The sequence below is a fragment of the Bufo bufo genome, chromosome 3 (assembly GCF_905171765.1).
Source record: "Bufo bufo chromosome 3, aBufBuf1.1, whole genome shotgun sequence".
NCBI classification, from domain to species: Eukaryota; Metazoa; Chordata; class Amphibia; order Anura; family Bufonidae; genus Bufo; species Bufo bufo.
In genome coordinates this window covers 23,580,444-23,604,737 of record NC_053391.1, presented here as the reverse complement: position 1 = coordinate 23,604,737, position 24,294 = coordinate 23,580,444, and the positions used below count along the sequence as shown (strand labels likewise).

General features: G+C 44.6%; 1 protein-coding gene across 1 annotated transcript in view; it reads right to left on the bottom strand.

The window, feature by feature from the left end:
• Positions 1-13,699: 13,699 nt before the first annotated feature.
• LOC120993586 (zinc finger protein OZF-like) overlaps positions 13,700-24,294 on the bottom strand; it is a 19,991-nt gene continuing 9,396 nt past the window's right edge. The window contains exons 2-4 of the mRNA XM_040422061.1: positions 21,452-21,647; positions 20,541-21,253; positions 13,700-13,794 (exon numbers count right to left, since the gene is read on the bottom strand). Coding sequence (XP_040277995.1) covers positions 13,700-13,794; positions 20,541-21,253; positions 21,452-21,647 — 1,004 coding nt within the window. The remainder of the gene's footprint in view (positions 13,795-20,540; positions 21,254-21,451; positions 21,648-24,294) is intronic.

Genomic DNA, 24,294 nt, shown 5'->3' with positions numbered 1-24,294 from the left:
GTATTACTTTCTCCGCCCTCTCTGTGAAAAACCTTTTTAAAAAACAGCTTACATCCAAAGAGATGTAGATCTTTTACTGCAATAAAATTATCTAGGTTGTTACTAGGACAGAAATTCAAGCCTAAGCTCAGGACATCTACTTGGCTCTTAGTATAACATCTGACAAGTTAACTACCTTCAAACGGACTGATTCATTTCCCTCGTGTCCAAAATCTCTTTTCTTGTTCTTACCCAGAGGGACACTGGATGGATTATGTGACTGTTAATACGTATGTTTACAATTGAATGAGCTACTATATGTGGTTCCTGGTCTACCTGAGGCACTATTGCTATGTACTCTACTAGGCTCTTTGCCTGTGTTTAGAAACCTGCTGTAGTATCTATTTCCTTCATTTTCTGTTACTAACTTGGGGGAGCGTTCACACTTGTGTATTTTTTTATTTAATTACATTTGCTGCTTCCCCTACATGTATTCACATTTATTGGTCCCCTCCCCCCTGTGTCCCTCTTTTATACCTCTTTTACCCCATCCAATGATGTAAGACTCCATTATATGTGTTTTATTGTGGTGTTCTAATAAAGTATATATTTTTTGCTTACATATGGTCGCTTTTTCTTTGGTGATCTGGGTATTTAGGTCATTGCATTCAGAGCCGGGAGAGAAAGAGCAAAAAATCTTAAAACATTGACTAAAAGAGCTAAAATTTTAAATCCTAGAAGAATAGTAACTAATTTCAAGGGCATTTGGAGCCAGTTGTTTCAGACCAATTTTTTTTTGTTTATTTTGTAAATCAGAACAAACTGAATCTCAATACGTTTGCTCATCTCTGGTGCTGTCCATGCCTATAACTGCTGCTCCAGGTGTCCACCAAGGCATATAGAGAAAAAGGTGGGGATCGTTTTTTGGGAGAAATAATGCTGGCTATGTAGTTTCCAATGAGGCGGAGCATAAACTATCAACTTCCTAAAGGTGGTGGACTCTACCAAATGCTAGTGACTGCATCGTCAGCAACTTGGCTGGGTTGGAAATAAGCTTGACACTATTGGATTGCTGGGCATGTATAGTTGTTTCGTGACCATGCATTCCATGATCGATGGCTGATGAAGAAGCAGAGGAGGAATCTCAGCAGGAGAAGTAGAAAGTGATGACGACGATGTGAAAGACACTGTACCGCCCGTGGATGTGGCTGCCACAAGGGAGATCAGGAGATGGAAGAAGCTCTTGTTGCGGATACTGGTGGCCACCTTTGTTTGCCAACAGTATGGGGTGATGCTGCTTCATGTGGTTCAGGAAGACTGGTACAGTGGCCTGAACTCGCCCAGTATGTGCTGTCTGTTCTTTCTTGCCCAGCCTCCAGTGTCATCTCAGAGAGGATTTTCAGCATTGCAGGAGACATTGTGACTAGAGATTCGGACAGTTCGCTGAATTTCCCAAAAAAGATTTGATTAGTCATGAATAAATTCGGATCGAATCATGGTTAAAAGCAACTATTTCCAGGCTGCAGAGAGCCTGTATATTGGTGTAGAACACTGTGCATTGCAGAAACATGCATAAGTAGTCTGCTGTGGTAGTGAAACAGTTACTTTGCATCTGTATGACATGCAAGTGCTGGCGTCACTTTTAGAATCACTTCACACTTCACTTAATAGGTCAGTTAAGGGGCCAAAACTGAACAAATAACTCAAGTATGAACTCAGCCTTGCAGGTCAATGTTAGCGCCAAGTATAAAGAACCGTGCAGTGGCCCAAGATTCTACTATAGAGTGAAAGAGCGCACTCCTTTTACACCGTCAGCTGATTCCACATAGATTTCTACAGAAACTGTTCTGTTACATGCTGATGCAAGTAGTGGCCCCATGACAGTGGAGTGGAGAGGGTGTTTCTGTTGACGTCACAGTTTATTTTGCCCTTCTTCTAATCCGTCATAAGAACAACCTCCGAAAAACCGATCCTGTCTTTTCAGCATCCGCCTTCATATGGTCAGCATTTGGTCAGTAATCCAAAAAAACTGGACTGGATCAAAAACAGACATGACACATGATTGGAAAGTTTGCGTGTCTTCTGTTTTGTACCAACTCCTGCTTTTGGTTGCCAAATCATGAGCAAATCCTGATCTAAAATAGGGACTGTGTGATACAGGCATTAAGGCTCCTTGAAAGACAAAGTCCTTGTTTTTCAAATTTTCCCATGCTTCTGACAGATGAGAAGAAGGGCAAAATAAATGTCAACAATGATGTCAAGGCCAAACAGGGAGAATAGTGGCCACATCATACAGTGGGGAGGGTGGCAACCACATGAGGAGTCAACACAGTGGCCCAGTTACAGTGTGGTGAGGTGGCAACCACATGATGAGTCAACATAGTGGTCAGTCACAGAGTGGTGTGGCGGTAGCCACAGGAGGAGTCAAAACAGTGGTCCAGTTACATTATGGGGAGGGTGGCAACTGCATGATGAGTCAGCATATTGGTCAGTCACAGAGTGGTGAGGTGGCAACCCCATGATGAGTCAACACAGTAGCCTAGTCACAGAGTGGGGAGGTGGGGGGCAACAACAGTGGCAGTAAAAGCACAAGATGGTGGGTGGCAGTAGGAAAACATGGCGGCAGAGGTAGCAGGTGTGGCATCAGGTGGGTGGCAGTATCAGAATAGTGGCTGAAGCAGGTGGCCAGAAAAAGTGGGTCTCTTCACAAAGTTTTGGTGTGGCACTCAGAATTATCTAGTCTGATGCATCAGGCACTGGGTGTGGAAATCCTGGCAGATTGATCTTCACAAGGGGCAGTCTCTCAAGATTTTGGGTGGAAAGGAGAGTTCTCTTTGGGGTAACTATATCCCCTCCCGCTGCACTAAACCCCCGCTCTGATGCCATACTACTGGCCGGGCAGGAAAGCTTGTCCAGGGCAAATTTGGCCAGTTGTGGCCACAAATCAAGCTTGACTGCCCAGTAGTTCAGGGGATCTTGGATGTGGGTTGGCAGGGTACAGTCCAAGTATGCCACCTCCAGCTGGTTCAGATTCTGCTCCATGTCTTGCTGCTGCTACGTGGCTTTTTCACTCATCGCCTTCTAGCTCCTCCTGCTCCTCTGCTGTCACTTGTGCAGAAAAAACACCCATTTCTGTATACATTGCTTGTTTGTGAATGTCCTAATCCTGCTTCTCCTCCTCCTCCAGTTAAACCCCTACAGGGCTTAGGTGGCCGTGAGATGTAGGTACCACGTCTCCTGTCCCCTGGCCAGCCAGATTTAGCCGAATCTGCTCCAGGACATGAAGGAGTGAAATGAAGTAGTTCATCCCATAATCCTGGCAAATAAAGTGGCCTCCTCAAAGGGCCTGAGGAAATGGCAGGTGTCACGCATGATGTGCCACTGGCTAATGTCGAAATTACACGGGGGAGTTCTCCTGTCCGCCTGCATCATCAGGAAATCATTTATGGCCTGCCTCTGCTGAAATAGTCAGCCCAACATGTGGAGGGTGGAGTTCCAACAGGTGAAAACGTCACACTTCAGGGAATGTTGGGGAACGTTATTCTGCCTTTGCAGTGTAAGACTGGCTAAAGTGCATGCACAGTTTCCTCGCTATTTTCAGGATATCTTGCAGATGGGTGGAAGACTTCAGGAACCACTTTACAACCAGTTTAAAGACGTACGCCATGCAGGGCCCATGGCTCAGCCCTCGTTAATCAGCGCTGACACAATGTTCTTCCCGTTGTCAGTGACCATGGTTCCCATTTTTAGTTGGCAAGGAAACAGCCAGGATTCGATTTCTTGAGGATGCAGAGCAGTTCTCCCCCTGTGTAACTCCGTTCGCCCAGGCAAACCAGGTGCATAACAGTGCGACACCGGGAGTTCTCTGGAAAGGTGGTATGTTGGAGGAGCACTACGAATTGTGCCTACAGTGGAGGCTGAGGACAAGGTGGAGGATGATGAGGCAGAGGAGAACATTGGCGCAGGACTCACAGCTTGAGAACGTGGAGGCGGCAGTGCCGTCACCTGGCTAAGTTGCTGGTGTGGCTGGGCAGGAACCACATTTGCCTACTGGGCCATAAAGGACATATATTGTGCTTGACTATAGTCATAGCTCCACACGTTGGCGCTGCTGTGAACTTTAGCAGACACCAACAGGCTCAAGGACTGACCCACCTTCTATTTAACATACAAGTGCAGGGCTGGTACTGCCTTTATGGAAAAGTAATGATGACTTGGGACTTTCCACCTTAGCTCAGCACAAGCCATCGGTTCTCTGAAAGGTGCAGAGTCCACCACATGGAAAGGGAGGCACTGTAGTACCAGCAACTTAACCAGGAGCATGTTCAGCTTCTGCGCCATTGGATGTGTGCATGTATACTGTTGTCTTTTTGCAATTGCCTCAATGATCGATTGCTGACAAAACAAGTGATAAGGAGCAGAAGGAGGAGTGGGAGCATCAGGACCAGTAGATGATGGGAAGGAAACATAGCTTCCTTCTGCTGAGGTGGTGTAGCCTTGACTGCTGGAGAATGGGTGCAGGCCATTGGGTGATGCAGAAGTTGCTGCGTCAGGCTCTACCACTACATTAGCGCCATGGTTTTCCCAGGCCACTTCATGCTGATGCTGCATGTGTTGACGCAGGGCCATGGTGCCAACATTGGCACCCTAGCCACGCTTCACCTTCTGCCCACAGATAATACAAATGGCCATGCTGACGTTCTCTGGCAGCTTGATGAAAAATTCCCACACCGCCGAGTATGGCATTTTTCCTCCACCAAGTCAACCATTCAATAACAGCTGGGTTGCTAGTCAAAACACGACCGCTGGATGACACTGGCAGCTCTAGCCTGTCCCTGCAACTGCTGCTACCATTTTCCCTTCTGCTGCTACAGCAACATTTTGACCACTGCCCGTTCCCTTAGAAGGCCCTGGCACCTGTCTGTTATATATAAAAACAATGAAAAACCCCAAAACTTGTAGTATCAGGCTGCAACTTCACACCAATTCCACAATTAGGGATTAACAGGTATATTTATGTGTAATATCACTTGAGCACCCTAAAATCTCCCCGAATAACAGAATCAAGGATTAGTAAAATTACTGATGTATCAAAAATGCAAACAACCTAAAATCTGTAGTATCAGATCACTTTTTGTTTCCCCAATTAGTGCAGCAAGGTGTAATAGAATAGCTTCTCTATTACCCAGGCTTTACACTCTTCTCTTGATCCCTGCTCTCTCCCTATAGTGTGGATAAAGCCTCCCTATTCTATCCCTACATTAACAAAAGGCTGTCCCTGAACTGCTCAGTAGTAATTTTTGTCAATAAAACCTTTCCTGATCACTGTCCCTAGTGCCTGTTACATCTCTCACTGCACTAAGTTCACTGCAAAATGGCGGAGACCGAGCAGGAGGAGACTTTTTATAGGGCTGTGACATCACAGGGGCTGGCTAGCTGCTGATTGGCTATCTGCATGGTATAATGGGTGATCCCTTGTTCCCGGGCTTCTTACTTCCTCTTTCTAACATGTGCAGCTGCCATTTTAGAAATAATACTATTCTTTACCATGAAACGCAAGGAAAATCGACTTCGGAACAAATCAAGTTTTTCTTTAAGTTCGGATCAAATTCAACTTCACCAACTTCAATTCATTCATCTCTAGTTGTGACACCCAAGCAAACCAAGTTGTCCTTCACCAGATATCACTCTCGTCAAAAGAATGAGTCGTAGATCCATGCAGATTTTACAATTCTCTGTTTGAGGCCGATGACTAGATCTGCTCAGAGGGTGCCCTATCATGCCACTGCTCCTGTCTGCCTGCCTACCACCATGTTGTGTGCTGTACAGCTACTGCCACCATCATGCCTCTGCCTGCCTTCCACCCATCATGTTATGTGACATACAGCTGCTGCCACCATTATGTCACTGTCTGCCTTCCTACTATCATGTTTCTGCTGCTAATCCCCCTTCTGCCACTTCCATTACCTGCTACTTAGTTGCCACTACTACTACTACTACCACCCTCTAAATAGCTGCACAAACGGCGTTTGGATTAGGAATGACATCAGGGACCCATGCAGTCCCTGTTTTCTACTGCACCGGCCCCGCTCACTGTTGTATAATCTTATCTAACCTGTAGGCATTGTTAAGATATAATAATATGTAATCCATCTGTATTACTTACAACTATAAGTTCTGTAGCAGGGAGGAGGCAGGCCGGGAGGCGCGTCACTCACTACGTCACGCGCCTGCGCCGCCCACTTTATGAATGAAGCAGGCGGCACGGGAGAGTGTCGTATTGAGTGACGCATCGCCTGCCCGTCCTCTCTCCTACGGAACTTAGTTGTAAGTAATACAGCTGGATTACACATGATTATTATATTTTAACAATGCCTACAGGTTAGATAAGATTACACAACAGTGAGCGGGGCCGGTGCATTAGAAAACAGGGACTGCAGCGGTTCTCGCTGTCATTCCTAATCCAGATGCCGGCCCCCAGCCCCTGTATTGGGGGACATTCACACTGCAGAGACACTGTTATGGGGGGGATCTGTGGATGGCACATAGCATAAGACGCCATATATGTGTCATCCACAGATCCACCCCATAGCAGTGTCATCCACAGATGTCCCCATAACAGTGCCATCCAGAGATCCCCTCCATAACAGTGTGTCCTCCACAGATCCCCCATAACTGTGCCATTCACAGACCACCATTAGTTCAAAACCCACCAAAAGCACACCTTCTGGTTCAAAATATATATTTTTCTTATTTTCCTCCTCAAAAACCTAAGTTTCTTATAGGGCGAAAAATATGGTACTTTTACAAACTAACTCAGCCAGAAGTTTTCCGGAGTAACCTCATTTATTCTGTAATGGTCTCTTATTTTAATATCTTCCTTTCTGAAGATTCTTCATATACTTTTGCTCCGCTTCTGACACTGCTCCCTTTAACTCACATTTACCTATACTTACTCTACAATTAAATTAATTATCTAATAATTATTAAAAAATTTAAATTGGACTTCATACAATACACGATAGTCTTTCTAACAAGGATAAAACCAGCCTGTAGATCATGTGGATCCATTGATGTTCCCAATCATTTCTTCAATTGCTCTTGTAGATTTATTTCCAGCTGGCAGCTCAGGTGCATGTCCTTTCTCACAGAGCGTGTCCTTTCTGCTGCAGATCTCGTCCTGTCCATGTTATTCCTGCCGGCACCTGTGATGGCTTCTAACCATGGAAAGGGCTGGTGACCGATGAAGGATATAAGTGAGCATGTGCGTCCTCCTCAGTAATGTTACTTAGGTGGATAGAGAAATAAGGAAAACAACAAACAGCAGGTGGCGCTATACAGGTACATTTTATTAAATAACTCAGCGGCTATATTACATTATAATTACATGCAAATACAACAGAGTCGATTCCACCCTAATTGAATTACAAGGTCACTTTGGACAAATAGGACTCCAACTAACTTTAAGAGATTTGCTGATCTACAGTTGTAATAATAGTTTTCTGTATTATATCCAGATGTTTGTAGAGGTTGTACAGGATTAGAACTTGTGGCTGCTTTCTTAGATAAACAGCCCCACATCTGTCCATAGGTTATGTCTGGTATTGCAGTATGGCTCTATTAAATGGGGTTGGCCACTCTGTTAGCCCTTATTAAAACTATACAGAGAGTGGGGAGATATTACACTTACTAATATATCTTCTTCAGCAGATCTGCCTGGTTTTCCTGCTATTGGCAGCCACGCCCCCTCCTGTCCTGCTCTCACCACGCCCCCTACTGTCCTGCTCTCACCACGCCCCTCCTGTCCTGCTCTCACCACGCCCCTCCTGTCCTGCTCTCACCACGCCCCCTCCTGTCCTGCTCTCACCACGCCCCCTCCTGTCCTGATCTCACCACGCCCCCTCCTGTCCTGCTCTCACCACGCCCCCCTCCTGTCCTGCTCTCGCCACGCCCCCTCCTGTCCTGCTCTCGCCCCGCCCCCTCTTGTCATGCTCTCACCACGCCCCCTCCTGTCCTTCTCTCACCACGCCCCCTCCTGTCCTTCTCTCACCACGCCCCCTCCTGTCCTCTCACCACGCCCCCTCCTGTCCTGCTCTCACCACGCCCCCTCCTGTCCTGCTCTCACCACGCCCCCCTCCTGTCCTGCTCTCACCACGCCCCTCCTATCCTGCTCTCACCACACCCCTCCTATCCTGCTCTCACCACACCCCCTCCTATCCTGCTCTCACCACGCCCCCCTCCTGTCCTGTTCTCACCACGCCCCCCTCCTGTCCTGCTCTCACCACGCCCCTCCTGTCCTGCTCTCACCACGCCCCCCTCCTGTCCTGCTCTCACCACACCCCCATCCTGTCCTGCTCTCACCACGCCCCCTATCTCGTCCATCCCTGCACGTGCAATGGAGGAGCAATCTCGTCCATGCCTAAAGCCTGTGCTGCTGTCTGGGTCCTAAAGCACCCTGCTTGTATCAGAGGTGCCTGGCACTCCTGGCTGGCAGGGGCTTAGCAGGGACACTTGTTAAAAGCTGAAATAAAGAGACTTTTGCAGAAGGAAGACTGAGGAGAAGCTGTGATGGCCGATCTGACTGCAGGCTCTGCCCCCTCTGTACTGAGAGGACCCTGCCAACATGTGAGGATGTAGCAGAGCCAGGGAAGTGCTGTGGACCACAAACTGTGAGCAGTCCCAGTGTCTGTCCTGTTTATGGTCCCTCTGTTCTGTGTTCTTATCCCTGACATGATATTACAGCCAGACCAACAGTTCAGGAGCTTTAACCCCTTGTGAGCTGTCAGTGTGGCTGAGGTCAGTGATATCAGCAGCAGTCACTGGTCTCACCATCTATATAATGTGTGCCCTCTCCTTCCTGCACTCTGTATATGGTGATATGTGACCCCCACCACTGCGTATAGAGATCCGCGACCCCCTGTACACTGTATACAGTGACCCGTGCTAACGGTAGCCCAACAGTGCCGCCGGAAGTCCGCTCCGGCCCCAATTACTTTAATGGGGTCAGGTTGGAGATATGGCCGCAGCATGGCTGAGAGGCGGACGGACAAAAAACGCAGCGTGCTGGGCATCAGTGACTGTGGCCGGGGCGGACCTCCGGCAGCACTGGTGGGCAAGCATTAACACGGACCCGGCCGGGGAACAGCCTGCCAGACCCTGCTAACGCTGGTGTGAAAGTAGCCTTAGTCGTGTGATAATAGACAGGAGGCTCCTCTCTATGTGAGCAGATCGATTTGTACAAATGTATTCATCAGAGATCTTGTGCAACAAAGATCTGTCCCCCCCCCCCCCGCTCAACAGCCCCCTCCCCCGGCAGTCCGTGCACCGAAACAGGAATCTATGACGGCTCAGAGCTGCTGGAGATTTCTGGCTTCATTTGAGTCAGAAAACTGGCGAAAATGAACATACATTTATTGGGGCGACTGGTCATACCCCCTCCCGGCCACTGTCACGCCCTTTTTTAAAAAAAAAAAACATTTTAAAGGCACATTCAAAAAGTCGCAAACACATAGTTTGCAACTTTTTAACGCCACTTCTCAGAAACAAGGGAAATGATAAATCTCCCCCTCAATCCAATGGTGCAACTAGAAAGGACTGAGCCCCACAGCAAGTTTATGAGCCGGGCCCCCTCCCCCGGCAGTCCATAGTTTATGAGCAGGGCCCCCTCCCCCGGCAGTCCATAGTTTATGAGCAGGGCCCCCTCCCCCGGCAGTCCATAGTTTATGAGCAGGGCCCCCTCCCCCGGCAGTCCATAGTTTATGAGCAGGGCCCCCTCCCCCGGCAGTCCATAGTTTATGAGCAGGGCCCCCTCCCTCCCCCCAGTAACAGATGTGTGATACATTAGCATCATATTCCTGTGTGCTGCTGGGACGGGGGCGGATTGCTATGTCTGTACAGCAGTTATTCACTGATAACTGAGTTATTGATATTATCTGAGGGGCTCTTGTCTCTATGGAAACACAGGTGGGCGGGGATGTCATGTGACGGCTCCTCTGAACATGCTTGCTGCAATGCATGCTGGGATTTTTACTTTCACGTTGCAGCTGCTCCTCCCACACAGCCGGTCTGAGGAGCTCCTCCAGGGAAGTGCGTCATGGTGAACAGGTTAGAAAAATGATATATAGCCGGTACATTTAGCTTTAGATATTAACCACCTCCCGACCGCCTAACGCAGGGATGCGTCCTGCGGGCGGCCGGGTTATTCCTCCTGGACGCTTCATCTCGTGAGACGCGAGATTTCCTGTGAACGCGCGCACACAGGAGTGCGCGTGCACAGGATCGGAAGGTAAACGAGTTCATCTAGAGCCTGCCAGTGGCGATCATTCGCTGGCAGGCTGTAGATGCGATTTATTTAACCCCTGAAAGGTATATCAGACGCTGTTTTGTTAACAGCGTCTGATATACCTGCTACCTGGTCCTCTGGTGGTCCCTTATGCTTGGATCGACCACCAGAGGACACAGGCAGCAGTGTAAGTAGCAGCAAACACAACACTACACAACACAACACTACACAACACTACACTACACTACACCCCCCGTCACTTATTAACCCCTGATCACCCCATATAGACTCCCTGATCACCCCCCTGTAAGGCTCCATTCAGACGTCTGTATGTGTTTTGAGGATCCGCAAAACATGGACACCGTCAATGTGCTTTCCGCATTTTGCGGATCCGCACATTGCCAGAACTATATAGAAAATCCGCAATTGCGAACAAGAATAGGACATGTTTTATAGGCTCTACAAAAAACGCAGTGTTCGCCTAATCAGGCCTGATCTTGTGCGCACACTTGCGTTCAGTCCGCCCCACTGCAGTGACAGAATAATTTTTTTTCTGATCACTGCAAAAACACCGTAAAATCGCTGCGGCGCTATAAAGATCACTTTTGAGGGGCATGGCGCAAGTTAGCGGAAATTTTTTTTTTGTTGTGGTTTTGTTTTTTCTTACAAAGTCTCATATTCCACTAACTTGTGACAAAAAATAAAATCTCACATGAACTCACCATACCCCTCACGGAATCCAAATGCGTAAAAAATTTTAGACATTTATATTCCAGACTTCTTCTCACGCTTTAGGGCCCCTAAAATGCCAGGGCAGTATAAATACCCCACATGTGACCCCATTTTGGAAAGAAGACACCCCAAGGTATTTCATGAGGGGCATGGCGAGTTCATGTAAAATTTAATTCTTTGTTACAAGTTTGTGGAATATGAGACTTTGTAAGAGAAAAAAAAAAATAATCATTTTCCGCTAACTTGTGGCAAAAAAAAAATATTCTAGGAACTCGCCATGCCCCTCACGGAATACCTTGGGGTGTCTTCTTTCCAAAATGGGTTCACTTGTGGGGTATTTATACTGCCCTGGCATTTTAGGGGCCCTAAAGCGTAAGAAGTAGTTTGGAATCCAAATGCGTAAAAATGCCCTGTGAAATCCTAAAAGTACTTATAGGAATTTGGGCCCCTTTGCACACCTAGGCTGCAAAAAAGTGTCACACATGTGGTATCGCCGTACTTTAGGAGAAGTAGGGCAATGTGTTTTGGGGTGTATTTTTACATATACCCATGCTGGGTGAGATAAATATTTCTGTAAAATGACAACTTTGTATAAAAAAATGGGAAAAGATGTATTTTACAGAGATATTTATCTCACCCAGCATGGGTCCCCTAAAATGCCAGGGCAGTATAAATACCCCACAAGTGACCCCATTTTGGAAAGAAGACACCCCAAGGTATTTCGTGAGGGGCATGGCGAGTTCATGTAAAATTTAATTTTTGGTCACAAGTTAGTGGAATATAAGACTTTGTAAGAAAAAAAAATATCTAAAAAAAATTTTTACGCTAATTTGTGCCAAAAAAAAATATATTCTAGGAACTCGCCATGCCCCTCACGGAATACCTTGGGGTGTCTTCTTTCCAAAATGGGGTCACTTGTGGGGTATTTATACTGCCCTGGCATTTTAGGGGCCCTAAAGCGTGAGAAGTAGTTTGGAATCCAAATGCGTAAAAAAATGCCCTGTGAAATTCTAAAGATACTCATTGGAATTTGGGCCCCTTTGTGCACCTAGGCTGCAAAAAAGTGTCACACATGTGGTATGGCCGTACTCAGGAGAAGTAGGGCAATGTGTTTTGGGGTGTATTTTTACATATACCCATACTGTGTGTGAGAAATATCTCTGTAAAATGACAACTTTGTATAAAAAAATTGGAAAAGTTGTCTTTTACAGAGATATTTATCTCACCCAGCATGGGAATATGTAAAAATACACCCCAAAACACATTTCCCTACTTCTTCTGAGTACGGCAATACCACATGTGTGACACTTTTTTGCAGTCTAGGTGCGCAAAGGGGCCCAAATTCCAATGAGTACTTTTAAGATTTCACAGGGCATTTTTTTACGCATTTGGATTCCAAACTACTTCTCACACTTTAGGGCCCCTAAAATGCAAGGGCAGTATAAATACCCCACAAGTGACCCCATTTTAGAAAGAAGACACCCAAAGGTATTCCGTGAGGGGTATGGTGAGTTCATGTAAAATTTTATTTTTTGTCACAAGTTAGTGGAATATGAGACTTTGTAAGAAAAAAATAATAATAATCATTTTCCGCTAACTTGTGACAAAAAATAAAAACTTCCATGAACTCACTATGCCCATCAGCGAATACCTTAGGGTGTCTACTTTCCAAAATGGTGTCATTTGTTGGGTGTTTCTACTGTCTGGGCATTGTAGAACCTCAGGAAACATGACAGGTGCTTAGAAAGTCAAAGCTGCTTCAAAAAGCGGAAATTCACATTTTTGCACCATAGTTTGTAAACGCTATAACTTTTACCCAAACCAATAAATATACACTTATTGCATTTTTTTAAATCAAAGACATGTAGAACAATACATTTAGAGAAAAATTTATATAGAAATGTTGTTTTATTTGAAAAATTTTACAACAGAAAGTGAAAAATGTCATTTTTTTGCAAAAATTTCGGTCAATTTTGATTAATATCAAAAAAAGTAAAAATGTCAGCAGCAATGAAATACCACCAAATGAAAGCTCTATTAGTGAGAAGAAAAGGAGGTAAAATTCATTTGGGTGGTAAGTTGTATGACCGAGCAATAAACCGTGAAAGTAGTGTAGTGCAGAATTGTAAAAAGTGGTCTGGTCATTAAGGGGGTTTAAGCTAGGGGAGCTGAGGTGGTTAATACTTCATGGTTTTGGCTATTGTCTGGGGCACTTTGGATTTTTGATACTTAGGGTGGCCAACCCCTTTAAAGTTAATGGGGCAGAATTACAATGCTGCGCTCAACCCTTGGACAGGAGAGGAGATGTTTTGGAGTAAAGGAGTTCTTCTTCTAATCCTGGAAACACCTTTATGTTATAGATCAGAAATCATGGTGAAGCAGCAGGTCCTAAAACTAAGCTCCACACCTTCCACATTTTCTACACTCTGAACATTACAATGGATCCCTCCTAGACTCTAAGCACGTATGGATTCTCCCTCATATGAATATTCAGATCTCTCACTAGACTTAAAGATGTTGTCCGGGATCTCCTATATTGATGACCTATCCTCAGGATAGTCTTATAGGAAATCCGACAGCACTCGATCCGTGGTCCGCGCTGCACGGGAAGGGCCAATCCCCACGAACAGTGTATAAGTAATCCCGGCAGGCGTTTCTCTGTTCAGCACGGTGTATTCTTTATTGCAGAATATCAATCAAAGCTTTTCAGGATGAGTTTCGGCCCGTCCAGCCTTCCTGTTCCATCAGCTGAGGACGGCTGGACGGGTCGAAACGCATCCTGAAAAACTTTGATTTATATGCTACAATAAAGAATACACCGTGCTGAACAAGAAACGCCTGCTGGGATTACTTATACATTATCCTCAGGATAGGTCATCAATATCAGATTGGCCGGGGTCCGACACCCGGCCCCCTCGCTGATCAGCTGTTTGAGGAGACGGCTCGTGCAGTGTGCATGTACCGTCTCCCTTCTCTCTTCCTGTTCACCGCTACTGTCCCATAGACATACAGCAGAGAGCAGGAAGAGAGAAGGCACGTGTGCAATGCGCGATCCATCTCCTCGTGCAGATGATCAGTGCGGGTTCCGGGTGTCAGACCCCCACCGAGCCGATATTGATGACCTATTCTGAGGATAGGTCATCAATATTAACCCTTTGAGGTTGAGGCCTATTTTCATTTTTGCATTTTGGATTTTTCTTCCCACATTCCAATAACCATAACATTTTTATTTTTCCATTCACATAGCTATAGGAGGGCTTATTGTTTGAAGGACATGGTGCATTTTTTTATGTCATCATTTAATTTACCATACCTTGTATTGGAAAACAGGAAAGAATTCTTTGTGTGGAAAAATAGAAAAAAATTAAAATAATAAGAATTCTGTCAAGGTTTTTGGGGTTTTGATATCACATAATTCATTGTGCTCTAAAAATGACCTAAGATCCTTATTCTGTGGCTCCATACAAATGTGGCGATACCAAATTGTATAGGTTTTATTTGTTTTACTACTTTAAAAAAGATAAAAACATTTGAAAATAAAACTCAATTTTCCTTGCATTGCCATATAACTTTTTATATTTCAGTCTACAAAGCTGCAGGAGGGCTTGTTTTTTGTGTAACTAACTAGATTTTATTGGTACCATGTTTGTGGTATATACTGCGTTCATCGTACAATATATATATTTTTTAAGTTCAAGCATTTTAACACACAGCGATAATAAAATATGTAAATTTTTTATTGTTAATATATTTTTATATATAAAATTGGGAAAAAGGGGTGATTTAAACTTATATTGATGTTTTTTTTAATTATTTTTCATTTTATTTCGCTTTTAAAAAAAAATAAAAATATGGCCCTTAGGGTCATAGGACATGTGATCTCTTGATCCCGTCTCCTATTCACACTAATAGATCTCTATTAGGGCTCATGCACACGACCATATGTATTTTTAGGTGCGAAAAAATTGGATGCACAAAAATCACGGATGACGTCCGTGTGCATTCCATATTTTGCGTAACGAAACGTCTGGTCCCTAATAAAACAGTCCTATCCTTGTTGGTAATGCGGACAATAATAGGACGTGTTCTATTCTTTTGCGGAACGGACATACAGAAACGGAATACACACAGAGTAACTTCCATTTATTTTTTACGGACCCATTGAACTGAATGGTTCTGCATACAGTCCGCAAAAAAAATACATTTGTGTGCATGAGCCCTTAGGGCGAATAGGATTTTTACTCTCTCCATTCTGTGCTGTGCCTCGTACATAGCTCAGTATGGAGAACGCCATGGCAACCGATCAGAAGGCAGAGGGTACTGGCACACAGTGCAGTTCTGACATTCATTCAGAATGCAGTTTTCAATTTAGCCAGTTTGGCAGCCTCGTTAACCCCTGATGTTCTGCATAGTGGGAATGATTTAACCACCTCCCGACCGTCTAACGCACGGATGCGTCCTGCAGGCAGTCGATTCATTCCTCCTGAACGCATCCGTGTGTCATCTCGCGAGACGCGAGATTTCCTGTGAACGCGCGCACACAGGCCCGCGCGTTCACAGGATCGGAAGGTAAGCGAGTGGATCTCCAGCCTGCCAGCGGCGATCGTTCGTTGGCAGGCTGGAGATGCGATTTTTTTAACCCCTAACAGGTATATTAGATGCTGTTTTGATAACAGCGTCTAATATACCTGCTACCTGGTCATCTGGTGGTCCCTTTTGCTTGGATCGACCACCAGAGGACACAGGCAGCTCAGTAATAAGTAGCACCAAACACCACTACACTACACCCCCCCTATCACTTATTAACCCCTGATCACCCCTAATCATCCCATATAGACTCCCTGATCACCCCCCTGTCATTGATCACCCCCCTGTAAGGCTCCATTCAGACGTCCGTATGTTTTTTGCGGATCCACGGATACATGGATCAGATCCGCAAAACACATACGGACGTCTGAATGGAGCCTTACAGGGAGGTGATCAATGACCGGGATCACCCCATATACACTCCCTGATCACCCCCCTGTCATTGATCACCCCCCTGTCATTGATCACCCCACTGTAAGGCTCCATTCAGATGTCTGTATGTTTTTTACGGATCCACGGATACATGGATCGGATCCGCAAAACACATACAGACGTCTGACTGGAGCCTTACAGGGGGGTGATCACCCCATATAGACTCCCTGATCACCCCCCTGTCATTGATCACCCCCCTGTAAGGCTCCATTCAGAGGTACGTGTGTTTTTTACGGATCCACGGATACATGGATCGGATCCGCAAAACACGTACGGACATCTGAATGGAGCCTTACAGGGGGGTGATCAATGACGGGGGTGATCACCCCATATACACTCCCTGATCACCTCCCTGTCATTGATCACCCCCCTGTCATTGATCACCCCCCTGTAAGGTTCCATTCAGACGTCCGTGTGTTTTTTACGGATCCACGGATACATGGATCGGATCCGCAAAACACGTACAGACATCTGAATGCAGCCTTACAGGAGGGTGATCAATGACAGGGGGGTGATCACCCCATATAGACTCCCTGATCACCCCACTGTCATTGATCACCCCCCTGTCATTGATCACCCCCCTGTAAGGCTCCATTCAGATGTCCGTACGTGTTTAGCGGATCCGATCCATGTATCCGTGGATCCCGTAAAAAACATACGGACGTCTGAATGGAGCCTTACAGGGGGGTGATCAATGACAGGGGGGGTGATCACCCCATATAGACTCCCTGATCACCCCCCTGTCATTGATCATCCCCCTGTCATTGATCACCCCCCTGTAAGGCTCCATTCAGACGTCCGTATGTTTTTTACGGATCCACGGATACATGGATCGGATCCGCAAAACACCCTGTAAGGCTCCATTCAGACATTTTTTTGGCCCAAGTTAGCGGAAATTTTTTTCTTTATTTTTTTCTTACAAAGTCTCATATTCCACTAACTTGTGTCAAAAAATAAAATCTCACATGAACTCACCATGCCCCTCACGGAATCCAAATGCGTAAATTTTTTTAGACATTTATATTCCAGACTTCTTCTCACGCTTTAGGGCCCCTAAAATGCCAGGGCAGTATAAATACCCCACATGTGACCCCATTTCGGAAAGTAGACACCCCAAGGTATTCGCTGAGGGGCATAGTGAGTCCATGAAAGATTGAAATTTTTGTCCCAAGTTAGCGGAAAGGGAGACTTTGTGAGAAAAAAAATAATAATAATTTCCGCTAACTTGTGTCCAAAAATTTTTTTTTTATATGAACTCGCCATGCCCCTCATTGAATACCTTGGGGTGTCTTCTTTCCAAAATGGGGTCACATGTGGGGTATTTATACTGCCCTGGCATTTTAGGGGCCCTAAAGGGTGAGAAGAAGTCTGGGATCCAAATGTCTAAAAATGCCCTCCTAAAAGGAATGTGGGACCCTTTGCGCATCTAGGCTGCAAAAAAGTGTCACACATGTGGTATCGCCGTACTCAGGTGAAGTTGGGGAATGTGTTTTGGGGTGTCATTTTACATATACCCATGCTGGGTGAGAGAAATATCTTGGTCAAATGCCAACTTTGTATAAAAAAAATTGAAAAAGTTGTCTTTTGCCAAGATATTTATCTCACCCAGCATGGATATATGTAAAATGACACCCCAAAACACATTGCCCAACTTCTCCTGAGTACGGCAATACCAGATGTGTGACACTTTTTTGCAGCCTAGGTGGGCAAAGGGGCCCACATTCCAAAGAGCACCTTTCGGATTTCACCGGCCATTTTTTACAGATTTTGATTTCAAACTACTTTGCACGCATTTGGGCCCCTAAAATGCCAGGGCAGTATAACTACCCCACAAGTGACCCTATTTTGGAAAGAAGACACCCCAAGGTATTTCGTGATGGACATAGTGAGTTCATGGAAGTTTTTATTTTTTGTCACAAGTTAGTGGAATATGAGACTTTGTAAGAAAAAATAAATAAAAAAATCATCATTTTCCGCTAACTTGTGACAAAAAATAAAAAGTTCTATGAACTCACTATGCCCATCAGCGAATACCTTAGGGTGTCTACTTTCCAAAATGGGGTCATTTGTGGGGTGTTTGTACTGTCTGGGCATTGTAGAACCTCAGGAAACATGACAGGTGCTCAGAAAGTCAGAGCTGCTTCAAAAAGCGGAAATTCACATTTTTGTACCATAGTTTGTAAACGCTATAACTTTTACCCAAACCATTTTTTTTTTTTACTCAAACACTTTTTTTTTATCAAAGACATGTAGAACAATAAATTTAGAGAAAAATTTATATATGGATGTCGTTTTTTTTGCAAAATTTTACAACTGAAAGTGAAAAATGTCATTTCTTTGCAAAAAAATCGTTAAATTTCGATTAATAACAAAAAAAGTAAAAATGTCAGCAGCAATGAAATACCACCAAATGAAAGCTCTATTAGTGAGAAGAAAAGGAGGTAAAATTCATTTGGGTGATAAGTTGCATGACCGAGCAATAAACGGTGAAAGTAGTGTAGTGCAGAAGTGTAAAAAGTGGCCTGGTCATTAAAGGGGTTGTCCGGGATTGGGGACATTTGTGTAGGTGTTTAGCAAGCACATAAATATTACATACATGACTATCCTACCTTTGCCAGACTTTTCTGATGCCCCAAACATTGCACAAATTCTCAGCCGGAAGTGAGTCTTTTATTAGACGTGGTCGTGACGTATCGGGTCCCTTTCTGCAGAGCAAAGCAGCTTCTTCCGCTTCGCAGGGAGCCCGGTGACGTCACCATCAGCCCCAGTGATTATGCAGAGCGCTCGGAGGGTCGGTAACCAGGCGGAAACAGATTGCGCTAAGCCACACCCCTCCAGGCAGGGTGTTTTCTTCTCAATGGAGGAGGCAATATGTGCGGCAGGAGGCGGGATATGATTCGGGGGGGGGGGCGGATGCACGGAGGAGGTGGCGATGTGCGGCAGGACGCGGAATATTAATGAAGGGGCGGAGATATGATGCGCAGTGCGGCAGGAAGTTAGGCAAACATAAACATAGAAGTAAACAGTGCGTGGGGGACCGTCGGAGCACTGTAGAAATGGCAAAAATACCTAAAAACATATGGGGAGACCTTGAATGAGCTGCTAATAGTGAGTACACTTAAAAAATATATATATATTTGATCCCGGACAACCCCTTTAAGGGTGTTTAAGCTAGGGGGGCTGAGGTGGTTAAGTAATTTCAGCTAGCTACAATAAAAAACGGCATTCTGAATGCATGTCAGAACTGCGCTGTGTGCCAGCACCCAGAGGGAGCAGCATCCCTCTGCCTTCATTCACAGGTGCGTTGAACGCAGCACCTGAGGGGTTAAATGACGGGCGCAACGCAATCTCCGCTCCCTGTCAGGTCAGATACATCCCCTCAGGCATTATGACGTACAGGTGAAACTTGAAAAATTAGAATATCGTGCAAAGTTCATTTATTTCAGTAATGCAACTTAAAAGGTGAAACTAACATATGAGATAGACTCATTACATGCAAAGCGAGATATTTCAAGCCTTTATTTGGTATAATTTGGATGATTATGGCTTACAGCTTATGAAACCCTAAAGTTTCAATTTTTTAAGCTGCATTAATGCAATTCCTTTAAATTTGCATTACTGAAATGAATTGACTTTTGCACAATATTCTAATTTTTTGAGTTTCACCTGTACAGTAACATCATAATACATGAAGGGGTTAAAAGCCCGGACAACCCCTTTAATTTACAGCCAAAGCATTTCCCACATTCTGCATATTAAATAGGCTTCTCTTCTGTGTGAATTCTCAGGTGTCTCACAAAACTTGATTTCTCACTAAAACACTTTCAAAATTCAGTGCATGAAAATGGCTTTTCTCCTGTGTGAGTTTTCTGATGTCGAACAAGATTTGATTTCTCACTAAAACACTTCTCACATTCTGGACATGAAAATGGCTTCTCTACTGTGTGATTTCTCAGATGTGAATTAAGATTTGATTTTTCATTAAAATATTTCCCCCATTCATGACATGAAAATGGCTTCTCTCCGGTGTGAATTCTCTGATGTTGCACAAGACTTGATTTGTTATTAAAACACTTCTCTTATTCGGGACAAGAAAATGGCTTCTCTCCAGTGTGAATTCTCTGATGTTGCACAAGACTTGATTTGTTATTAAAACACTTCTCACATTCGGGACAAGAAAATGGCTTCTCTCCGGTGTGAATTCTCTGATGTTGCACAAGACTTGATTTGTTATTAAAACACTTCTCACATTCGGGACAAGAAAATGGCTTCTCTCCGGTGTGAATTCTCTGATGTTGCACAAGACTTGATTTGTTATTAAAACACTTCTCACATTCGGGACAAGAAAATGGCTTCTCTCCTGTGTGAATTCTTTGATGTTGCACAAGACTTGATTTGTTATTAAAACACTTCTCACATTCAGGACACGAATATGGCTTCTCTCCTGTGTGAGTTCTCAGATGTTTATCAAGCTGTGCTTTCGAATTAAAACACTTTTCACATTCAGGACATGGAAATGGATTCTCGCCAGTGTAATTTCTCATATGATTCACAAGATCTGATTTATGATTAAAATATTTCCCACATTCAGGGCATAAAAATGGCTTAACCCCGGTGTGAATTCTCTGATGTACCTCAAGAATTGATTTGTTTCTAAAACATTTCCCACATTCCGAACATGAAAATGGCTTCTCTCCTGTGTGAGTTTTCTGATGTTCAACAAGATGTGATTTCTGAATAAAACATTTCCCACATTCTAAACATGAAAATGGCTTCTCCCCTGTGTGAGTTTTCTGATGTCTCACAAGATGTGATTTCTGACGAAAACACTTTCCACATTCTGAACATGAATATGGATTCTCTCCTGTATGAATTCTCTGATGTATCACAAAACTTGATTTATCACTAGAACATTTCCCACATTCTGAACATGAATATTGCTGCTCCCCAGTATGAGTTCCCAGGTGTATCTTAAGTTGCTGTTGACTCCTAAACCTCTTCCCACATTCCGAACATGAAAATGGCTTCTCTCCTGTGTGAGTTTTCTGATGTTCAACAAGATGTGATTTCCGACTAAAACATTTCCCACATTCTGAACATGAATATGGCTTCTCTCCTGTGTGAATTCTCTGATGTTTCAGAAGACTTGATTTATCACTATAACATTTCCCACATTCCGAACATGAAAATGGCTTCTCTCCTATGTGAGTTTTCTGATGTTCAACAAGATTTGATTTCCGACTAAAACATTTCGCACATTCTAAACATGAAAATGGCTTCTCTCCTGCGTGAGTTTTCTGATGTTCAACAAGATGTGATTTCTGACAAAAACACTTTCCACATTCTGAACATGAATATGGCTTCTCTCCTGTGTCATTTGTCTGATTTTCAGCAACACTTGATAGCACATTAAAAGTTTTCTCTCTTTCAGAACATGACCGTTCATCTTTCTGAATTTCATTGTGCACAGAAAGATTAGCATTATTTTCAAAATCGTTCCCATATTCCGAATTTGCAGACATCTCACCCAGAATATGCCCGTTTCTATTATTGCTAAGTTGGGATTGATTACTTTCTATTTCATAAGAAGGAGATGGAATTAGATGACCTTGGGAGACTTTGATCCAGTCTTTACCTGAAGAAAGAAACATTTTATAAGATAAAAGGCTCTTTTTTTCCCTAATTACAAACAGTTAAAATATAAAATGTAATTAACATGCAGATAAAAAATTTACCAACGTTATACTAACTGCATACTTAACCCCTTCAGGACCCTGCCATTTTTCACCTTAAGGACCATGTCATTTTTTTGCAAATCTGACCTGTGTCACTTTATGTGGTGAGAACTTTAAAACGCTTTTACTTATCCAAGCCATTCTGTTTTCTCGTCACATATTGTACTTCATGACAGTGGTAAATTTGAGTCAAAATATTTCATTTATATTTATAAAGAAATACCAAATTTACCAAAAATGTAGAAAAATTCTCAATTTTCAAAATTTCAATTTCTCTGCTTTTAAAACAGATAGTGATACCTCCTAAAATAGTTATTACTTTACATTTCCCATACGTTTACTTCATGTTTGGGTCATTTTGTAAATTAAATGTTCTTATTTTTGGATGTTAGAAGGCTTAGAAGTTTAGAAGCAAATCTCAAAAAAGTTTTAAGAAAATTTCCAAAACCCAATTTTTAAGTACCAGTTCAGGTCTGAACATAGTAGAAAGATGTGGGCTACAGCAGCATCTCCATGAACTTCTTTATTCGGGTTTCCAAAGTGCGGTACAAAAATGCAACATTTCGGCTGGAAATAGCCTTTGTCAAGCATAAAACATCAGTGATAATGCCAACATATATATAGTGAGATATAAAATACTCCCACAGGGTCATCCATCCAATCAACAAACAAATATGATACAACAGAAAAGACATGGCCAATCAAAAGAAACTCATAATGAACACACCTGTTTGTGTAGATCAGTTCAGGTCTGAAGTCACTTTGTGGGGCTTACATTATAGAAACCACTCATAAATGGCCCCATTTTAGAAACAACAGCCCTCAAGGTATTCAAAACTGATTTTACAAACTTTGTTAACCCTTTAGGTGTTCCACAAGAATGAAAGGAAAATGGAGATGAAATTAAATTTTTTGTCAGATTTTCCATTTTAGGCTACTTTCACACTTGCGTTCGGCTCCGCTTGTGAGTTCCGTTTGAAGGCTCTCACAAGCGGCCCCGAACGGATCCGTACTGCCCCGAACTGATCCGTACTGCCCCAACGCATTCTGAGTGGATGCGGATCCGCTCAGAATGCATCAGTTTGGCACCGTTTGGCCTCCGTTCCGCTCAGCAGACGGACACCTGAACGCAGCTTGCAGCGTTTTCGTGTCCGCCTGGCCGTGCGGAGCCAAACGGATCCGTCCATACTTACAATGCAAGTCAATGGGGACGGATCCGTTTGACGTTGACACAATATGGTGCAATTGCAAACGGATCCGTTCCCCATTGACTTTCAATGTAAAGTCAGGAGTCCCTATTAATATACCATCAGATCGGATTTGAGTTAGATCGTGAAACTCAGATCCGACAGTATATTCTAACACAGAGGCGTTCCCATGGTGATGGGGACGCTTCAAGTTAGAATATAGTAAAAGAACTGTGTACATGACTGCCCCCTGCTGCCTGGAAGGTGCTGCCAGGCAGCAGGGGGCAGACCACCCCCCCTCCCTCCCCCTGTTTATAACTCATTGGTAGACAGTGGGGCCACCCCCCTCCTGTTTTTAACTCATTGGTGGCCAGTGCGGTCGGCCCCCCCTCCCCCCCTGTTTTTAACTCAATGGTGGCCAGTGCGGCCGGCCCCCCCTCCCCCCGCTGTTTTTAACTCATTGGTGGCCAGTGCGGCTGGCCCCCACTCCCCCCGTTTTTAGCTCATTGGTGGCCAGTGCGGCCGGCCCCCCCTCCCCCTGTTTTTAACTCATTGGTGGCCAGTGCGGCCGGCCCCCCCTCCCTCCCCCCCTGTTTTTAACTCATTGGTGGCCATTGCGGCCGGCCCCCCCTCCCCCCTGTTTTTAACTCATTGGTGGCTAGTGCGGGCGGCCCCCCTCTCTCCCCCCTGTTTTTAACTCATTGGTGGCCAGTTCGGCCGGCCCCCCTCCCTCCCCCCCTGTTTTTAACTCATTGGTGTCAGTGCTGCCGGCCCCCCCTCCCCCCTAATTAAAATGACCGACCCCCCCATCATTGGTGGCAGCGGAGAGTTCCGATCGGAGTCCCAGTTTAATCGCTGGGACTCCGATCGGTAACCATGGCAACCAGGACGCTACTGCATTCCTGGCTGCCATGGTTACGTAGCAATTTTAGAAGCATTATACTTACCTGCGATGTCTGTGACCGGACCGGCATTGCTTATAGCACAGACCTTTCACTTACCAGTAGGAGGAGCTCCCGGCCGGTCACAGACATCGCAGGTAAGTATAATGCTTCTAAAATTTCAAAGTGCTAAGTAACCATGGCAACCAGGACTGCAGTAGCGTCCTGGTTGCCATGGTTACCGATCAGAGTCCCAGCGATGTCCCGCACTGGCCACCAATGAGTTAAAAACAGGGGGGGAGGGGGGGCCGGCCGCAATATCGGAAAAACAAAAAATCTTAGCAGCAATCAAATACCACCAAAAGAAAGCTGTATTTTTGAGAAGAAAAGGAGGTAAAATTCATTTGGGTGCCAAGTTTCAAGACAGAGCAATAAACCGTTAAAGTTGTCAAGTGCCGATTTGTAAAAAAGGGCCTGGT